This window comes from Protopterus annectens, chromosome 14.part0 (genome assembly GCF_019279795.1).
Source record: "Protopterus annectens isolate FY-2018-M chromosome 14.part0, PAN1.0, whole genome shotgun sequence".
Classification (NCBI taxonomy): domain Eukaryota; kingdom Metazoa; phylum Chordata; order Ceratodontiformes; family Protopteridae; genus Protopterus; species Protopterus annectens.
This window is the reverse complement of record NC_056748.1, coordinates 429,414,726-429,423,386: the sequence shown is the minus strand read 5'-3', so window position 1 is coordinate 429,423,386 and position 8,661 is coordinate 429,414,726. Positions and strand designations below refer to the sequence as shown.

Sequence of the window (8,661 nt, the reverse complement as noted above, 5' to 3'; positions counted from 1 at the left end):
TGGGTACATCATTTACTGCCATTGCCTTTGTTTTAGCTTTGTTAATTTTGTGTCCTGAAAAGATATGAAATGGTCTCAAAATGTTCCACAACACGGTCATGTCTCGTTCTGGTTTTGTCATGTATAAAATAATATCATCTGCAAATAGAGCCAGTGTTTCTTTACTATCATACCAATTATATCCTTGAATTTCTTAGCCCCTTATTTTCTTTTCCAGTGGTTCTAAATGTAATGCAAATAAGAAAGGGGAAAGAGGACATCCCTGCCTGGTTCCTCTGCTCAAGCAGAAATTATCAGAGAGGGTCCCACCCACTTTAATTTTCCCCTCTGATCCCTCATATATCTTCCTAATCAACCTTATAATTTTTTTCAGGAAATGCAAATGCTTCCATTGCCCTGCTCATAAAGTCCCAGCTTACTCTATCAAATGCTTTCTCTGCATCAAGACCCACCAACAGCAATGGTATCTTCTTACATTCTGCTACTCTCTAGGTAATCAGTGTTCTGTTAATGTTGTCAAATGTTTGCCACCCCTCCACAAAACCACATTAATCCATATCTTTCAATTTTGGCATTACTTTTGATATCCTTTTAGCCATTATAGACATGGACACTTTATAATCGTGGTTTTGTATTGAAATGGGCCTGTATGAAGCTGGAGCTAATGGAGTTTTACCCTCTTCAGGTATTACAGCTACCACTGCTTCCTTCTAGGATATAGGTACTTCTCCTCTTCTTAAAATACTGTTAAACAAAACCTTCCAGATATTTATCAGTCTTTTCCCTTATAGGTTCCAAACTTCCACAGGAAAACCATCTATTCCTGGGGACCTTCCTGTAGATTGGTCATACATTATCATTTTTTATCTCATCTCCTATCTTAACTGTTAGTAATTGATCCTCACCTGCCTCTAACCTTGGCATATTTAATTCTTCCATAAATATTCCCATTTGTATATTCTCTTGATTTCCATATTTCTCTGCTTTATACAGACTTTCATTGAATTTCCAAAATATTTCTAATACCACTACAGGATCCCTTGTTACCTTCCTTGTTATAGGCTCCCTAAGCTTGGCAGCAGCCATTTCTACTTTCTGATGCCTGAGGCATTATACTAAAAGTTTTTGTGCTCTACTGTTATCAAATAACATTTGCCTAACAGCAATTTTTCTAAATTTGTGCATATTATCGAGGTAATCCCTTATTTTCTGCTTAGCATTCTGCAGTTGATCCTCCTTTTGTTCTGAGATTCCTCCATTCTGCAATACTTTAGCATTTGTCAGTCCCTGTAAATAATTCTTTTTTACTTCTTAACCATAGCCCCTTTCCACCCTATTTTTAAACTCCACCTTAATTTTATTCCACTCCCTACCTATATTTTCAGAAAAAATTTCTATCCACTGTAATAGCTCCTGAATAATCTCCACTACCCATTCCTTAAAATTCCTCTCTTTTCAACAGATAGGTGGGAAAGCGCCAGTGTCTCATTTTTATTTCATTGCCCTGTGTTTTTATTTTAGTTATTAGTGGTGCATGATCTGAAATAATTATTGGGTGCATATCAAGTCATTCAATTAAATGCACACATTCCTGTGAAATGTAAATTCTGTCTACCCTGGGTTCCTATTACGTTGTCGAAACTATAAAACTTTGAACACTACAAGATTGAACTTGTACGTTTGAAGTTTTATAATTTCGAACAACAAAAAAAAAAAATAAAAAGCAACAAACAGAAGTAACTCTTGTAAGCAGGGAGGCAAGCCCCCCCAGCACCCCCCACGTGGGGCAGCCCCCCTGCTTACAAGACTATTTCTTTTCTTTTTTTTTTTTTTTTTTACTTACTCGAAGTTCTGAAACTTTCAACAAAAGGTTTCGACCTTATGATGTTCGGAGTTTCAGAACTTCCATAATGTAATAGGAACCCGTCTAGCCTAGCCCAGTTTTTATATCTTAGGGAATAATATGTAAATTCACTCTGAACTCCTGTTATTGAATTTATATCTTTCATGCAAAATATTTTCATAAATAAAGTTCTTCAAAAATCTACCCTCCTTTGTTATACTTTCCTTCTGGGCCCTTTAGACACATCTTCACTGTTGAAAATCACATTCCAGTCCCCTCCTATAAGTAATATTCCTTGTTGAAAACTGATTATTTCTCCCAGAATTTTCTTAAGCTCAATTATAGCAGTTTTAGGTGGAATATAAATACATGCCAGTGTAATCCTCCTCCCTTGTCAGTAGGCCCTTAGCACTACAAATCTGCCATTACTATCTTTTTATTCTATTCTATCACTATTGGAGCTCCTCTTGCAATTAATATAAGTACCGTTTTCCTTTGTTCTAGGTATTCTGCTGAATAACCATCATGAAAACCTTTCTTTACCAAATTCATGTTCAGTACTTTCTAAGTGTGTCTCCCATAAAATACCTATTTGCACTCTACATTTTTTAATATAGTTTACTACTCTTTCTTTTTTGTATTTATCTGTGAGACTGTTGACATTTAAAGACATTACAGAAAGCATCATTGCATTGAAAGTTATTATTCCCACCTTTTACATATAACACCTTTTTTTGTTAAATGTCTATTTTCAGCTTTTGTGTTACATGCATACATTTTTGACAGGTTGAACTTTTGTACAGTTGTTTCTTGTCATATCCATTTGAGCCTATGTCACATCTTATAAAAATTTTGTTTTATGGAAAGCCCTCAAACAAAAAAAACAAACATACCCCCAGTACCCCCTAAATCTTATTAACTTAATACTAACACAAAACTATGTACATCTGCAAATACTGAACTGTTACCCTCCTAATAGGAACAACAGTCCCAAACTGTCAGCCACACACTCAGACTTGAGTTAACCTAAAAGAAAGGTTAAACATGCTAAGACACATGGTGCAGCCTGTGCTTCTACTAAGTGCTAATTAGTTTTGTCTTTTCTTTATAGCTCTCTGCTCTATGTAATTTCTTGATAACTGCACCACCTCTTGTCACAAATGCTCTAGTTAAGTATTAAGCTGATTTTTTTTTTGGCCTTGATGATAGTGATACCTTTTAAGTGTTTGCTTTAATCAGAAAGCTTGCAGCAATGTTGATATAGACTAATTTCAATGGCTGCAGTCACATTACATGAATGACAGTGAGATCCTTATGTAAGAGAAAAAATGTGGATATAATGAAGGAGAAATCAGAATATAGTAAAACCTGTCCAGATTTTTGTTAGTGTAATTATACATGCAGATGCATTTTTTTCTCTTTTTCCTCTTGTCAGATTTGGAGATGGAGTTCGTCACTATGTCCTGAGAGTGGGCGACTATCACACATCAGTAGATGATGAATTTGAACGTGAGATCCCTGTTCAGAGAATAATCCTACACAGGAAGTACCGCCCTAGCAGCAATGATTATGACATTGCTTTGGTCAGAATGACAGGTCAGGAAGGACAATGTCTCACCTTCAACCACCATGTTCTTCCAACTTGCTTACCTGAGGAACAGGAGAAACATTCCATACAGAAGCAAGTTTGTTTCATTAGCGGTTGGGGTGATACAGGTGAGAGAATAATTTGTTCGTGTTTGAAAACTGTCTTATCTCCAGTTTTGGCATGTAGGCTACACCATGTGTCATCTGTAGTTCTGAAAAATCTTCATGAGCTTTCCCCTAAAAAGTTAAATCTTCAGCTGCATACTGCATTCCCCATAAATGGTTAGTTCTGTACTTTATTTGTAAGTCAGTTGTTTTGTTTCAGTAGTATAATTTCCCAATACAGTGCAACTTCCAGAGCAGAACTGTGGACTAAAACACAAGTCCGTTAGAGTAACTTTGTATTCTTTACAGCAAGGCTGTAGCTAGTTCAGCTAGTACCTTGGCAGGTCCCAGACTGCCACACACTGAACGCAACACTGAGAACCCCCAAAAAATAGTCCTCTTAAAAGCTCAGCCCTACCCCCCAGAATAAAAAAGCTGCAGCAAGAAACCTCCACAACCTCCTTGCTGCAGTTAAAAAACATCTAAACATGTTCCTGTAGGTGGCCATAATATCATCACTGGCTGATTAAATGAATACTAGTACCCCACTTGTGCCTAATCTGCAACACCTCTGAGGTGCTGATTGTGCCCCTAACATCTTGCAGCCACGTCTTCACCACACTTTAGCTGTGCTACTGCTTTTAGAGTACTTGCCCAGCTTGTTTGGACTAAAATCTCTTGACAATACTATCTTATGCTTACCACCAGACAGATACTGAATATTCCAGAGGTTAAGAAGGCAGTGTAGGAAAACTTTTGGAAAGATGATGCTTGCTGACTTTGGTGACTTAATTAGTGCTGTCCAAGAAGACAGCACTGAGAAATTCATACACGAAAAGATGGTTGTAAAAAAGGTGCATTTAAATTGTATATATTTTTTTCAAAACCATTAAGCGTTCCAACTTGTAAATTGCAAACCTATTCAGGAATTCAGAACTGGATTTAAAGATCAGGTAGATTTTTGAAGAACTTTATTTATGAAATGAGCTTAAGGAATCTGCATAGCATGCTATATATATATATATATATATATATATATATATATATATATATATATTTTTTTATTTTCTTTAGCACTTGTTTACCTGGATTGTCCATCCAAACATAAGTTGCCCCTTTTCAGTGGTGACTTAGGGAGAAAAGCTTCAAGTATAAATACATGTACAAAAAGCAGATAAGAAAAATTACAATGACTTTAAGCAATTTAACAGAATAAATGCAAATAGAAGTAGTAGTAAAAATGGAGTTTTAAAAAAGATAGTGCATATCGATAAATAAAAAAAATGCAAGTCACGAATAAATTCTAATACTTGAGTACAGCAATGGTTCAAAACAAAGGAAGTAGAAGAAAAGCGAAAGTCATTTGCTAGAGCATTCTTTTAAAAAGTGAGGCTTGAGGGGAAAAAGTGTGACAATGTGTTTGTGCAGGTGATAGTTATACAGCAGTGTGTTGGAAGAGCAAGGAGAAAAGACAAGGTAACACAAGTGGAAATAGGTAGAGGTGCCTGCACAGAAAGTGGTTGGATCATGTATGGGGTGTGAGAGAAGTTAAAACAGAAGATTAGTAGATAGCTGTGTGAGAGGAAGATTAAGTAAGAAGATTTAGGGTGGTTGTCATGAAGAAAGGCTATAAGATGCCACTGTATGGTTTGTGACTGTGTAGAGGGAGATACAGAAGGAATGTGATGTGAAAGGAGATGAATGAAGAGGGGAGAGAAAAATCAAGGTAGTGAGCCAGAAGATGTTAAAGGGGAATATCAAGGTATCATAAAAATAATGGGGAAATGTGAGTAAAAAAGTAGGAAGTAGTAAAGAAAGTTAAAGTAAGTGTTTATGTAGGAAGAAAAGATGTCAGAGACATAGGCTGTAGATACATCTGTATAGTGTGGATGGATTGGAATTTTTATCTAGCCAGGAGCTGAGCATGAACACAGCCATATGATTATTAGTTGTTGCAATTGAGACTTGAAAGATTTCACCTAAGGTATTTATGAGCAAAGGGGATATAGTTCCAAATTTTGGAGATATGAGATGAATGGAGAGTTGTTGGTAGGCAGAGATGTTTGATTTAGTTATTAGGAATAATTTGTGTATCTTCTGAGCAGAGAGGCCTATTTTGGTGAGTAGTGCTGAAGGATGTCACTGTACTTTGTATCATACAGGCTGCTGAGAAGCAACCTGTGCCTGGCCTACAGAGCAGTTTCTGACTCTGCCCTAATGGAAATCAAATGGGACAAGAGTCACTTGCTCCAGAGATCTCAACCTAGCCTGTGACATTAACAAAACATGTTGAGAGACAGATATATCTCCCAGAGATTGCCAGTCCTCTGGAAATAGCTCCCATTTCATGTGAAGCAGAGCTCCTCAATGACCCTGTTTGGAGAGTTAGTGAGGATCCAGTTTAAGGCTGCTTTCCTATTAGAATGCTTATTGTACCTAGTCAGTGATCTAATAAGCTAGGTTAGCCCAAATACGTTTATTGCATCATTACTGTTGTTATTGCTTAGGGTCTGCCAAGTCAGTATTTGCCCATTATGATAGCTTCCCTTGGAATGTTTGAGGAAACACATGGGATGAATTATTCTGTATCTATATTATTGGCTGGTGGAATGTAAATTCCTGTTATGCTTAGAGACTTGTATTTATTTATCCTCAGAAGGGACATAAGGATTTCAGCATTATTTATTTTGGGGTGAGGGGGTTTGAGGGATGAAATATTAAAGGAATTGTAAAGAATACCACCTGTCTTTTTTGGTTCTGTCTAGTCGTAGAATATAATATCCTGAAGGGTAATCATCTTTGACATTTTGCTTTAGACAGGTTTCAGTAGATGAAATGACATTTGGTGAGTGATATGGTATCAGGGCATACAAGTCTTCCAGTTTATTTGTAAAGCTTCTTAAATTTATAGTAAAAAAATGTATGCTGAGTAATTTTGTTGGTTGAGAGGAGCAGGATTGTGAACCATAGATGTTGGCGTGCTGTGAGAAGGACCAGGGTTTGGGTGGATATCCCCCACATAGTTTGATAGTCATGACTGAATGTAGGATGGAAGGGGGTCATTTACATTTGGATTTTATCCCATTTCCTAAGTTTTAGGAATATGGTATGACTGATCTTAAAAAGTTGAATGAAAACAGGTAGCACACTTGCCTTTGGTGCAGAAGGTTGTGAGCTCTCTTTCCACACTGGGTAGTTGGATTAATTGTCCAATACTCCACTGTAAAGCAGCATGTGTGCCATCCTTCTGGTGAGATGTTAAGCTGATGCCCCATCTGCTTGAATTGGTGGTAGCTCAGTTGAACATAAAAGCTCCCACAGTACTTATTGAAAGGGGTAGGGGAAGTCCCCTCCCCGGTGTTCAGGCCAAGTTTCCCTGAGTCAGTATGAATATCTCCTCGGGTCTCCCCTAAAAGAGGCCATTGGCCTATTGCAACCAACCTGGCCAACAACGTGTAAATAAACAAATAAAAGTTGTGGATAATAAGTCTGGAGATAAACTGAATATACAGTGGGTGGTGTTTTGTCTACAAAATGGTGCTTGGAGGTGGTAGTTATTTTTTGTGGAGGGATAAATGATAGGAGGAAAGGTATGTTAGTAGTACTAGTGCATGAATTATAATTGACAAGGTGATGTGATATAATGAAATGGAGAAGGTTTTGCTAGGAAAATCTAGGGTGTGAGTGGAGTGATGGAAATGAGGAGGATAAGTAGCATGGGTGTGTTGGTATGGGGTAGCTTAATTAGATAGAGTAGGGAAATGGTTATGGGATGAGGGAATTAAAGAAAGTAAGGTTAGTAAAGAGAATGTTAAAGAGTGATTCACTGTGTAAGACAAGGTAGTAAAATGAAAACTGCTGATTTACTGTGTATGAGTGTAGACAGACTGAGGATAGGGAGGTGTAAGCAGTACAGTAAGATGAGGGGAAGGCAGAGAAAGAGATTATAAACATTAATCTTTTGTATTATATGAGAGGGGATGAATGGGAAGGGGAGTTTTGCTAACAGTTTGCTTAGGCCTACTGTGAGGAAGGGGTCTGAGTAGGAGTGGAGATAGTGGAAAGCAATATGGGAGAGAGAGGGGGTGTTTAGAGTATTGCTAAATGTTAGCTGGCAACTAGAAATAGGTAAAGAAAAGAGTGATTCTATGATAGTAAAGTTGTTTGTGGAGATATAGAAGTTAGGTGTCGTTGGTAGTATAATGCTAGAGTAAGGTGAGGTGGGTAGGATAGGGGAAAAAAGACAAGAGTATCAGTGCTTATCTGACCTCAGAGCCCCTTTGTTGAAGAAAGCAATCAGTCTGTAGTTGATGCTCAGCATTTAGCATGGAGACACAAAGTAAAACAGAGTTTTCAGTTACTGGATACGTACAAGAAGAAGCTAGGGGTAGGAAGTAATTGGTTTACACAGTGTGATATAATGGTGAAGTGAATGGACAGTGACTGATTAGGTAAAACCTGTATCTAAAAAAGGATAGGCATGTACAGTGTTAGCATCCATGATTGGGGATGGAGGGACAGGAAGAGAGGAAGGAACAGTATGCAGAGGCTTGCAAATTTGAGGGTAAGGGCTCTGTTTATTGTCCAGAGTTTGAAAATGAAAAATAGCAAAAGGCAAGGTGAGTTCTATTGGTGGCGTATAACATGCTCATACAGTGCAGACAGAATCTGGAACAGAGTGCTGGACTGAAGAACCTGGAAACTAGAACACAGTGTTTGGGGTGCCTAAGTGAGATGATGGAAGCAGAACATTACTATATTTAACTGTGGCGAGGCACAGTGCTGTACATCATTACCAACAGGGTCAGGAAAATTACACTGCTGTCTTAATTAATAAATTTGTTGTAAGATGGATGCAGTTGAACTAAGGGTAATTAGGTCCCATATGCCAGTCACTTGGAGAAAGACAGGCCCTGTAAGAGAAAGAAGTAAGGCAGGAATCATTGTCACAACAAAATAGCAATATTGTGCAGCACATAGATGAAACTGAGTAAACCGTTACAAGTTTCACAGACCTGACGGCAAACTTAGTGCAGTTGTCCTTTTCTCAACTCTAAAAACTTGTCGCCGTTAATGTCATCGTGACCAACATTCCTAATAAAACTCGGACTCTATCCATTCTGCCT

General features: G+C 37.7%; 1 protein-coding gene across 1 annotated transcript in view; it reads left to right on the top strand.

The window, feature by feature from the left end:
* Positions 1 to 8,661, top strand: part of LOC122788668 (neurotrypsin-like) — a 557,316-nt gene that overhangs the window by 529,199 nt on the left and 19,456 nt on the right. Inside the window, exon 11 of the mRNA XM_044055564.1 lies at positions 3,279 to 3,559. Within this exon, the coding sequence (XP_043911499.1) occupies positions 3,279 to 3,559 (281 nt within the window). The remainder of the gene's footprint in view (positions 1 to 3,278; positions 3,560 to 8,661) is intronic.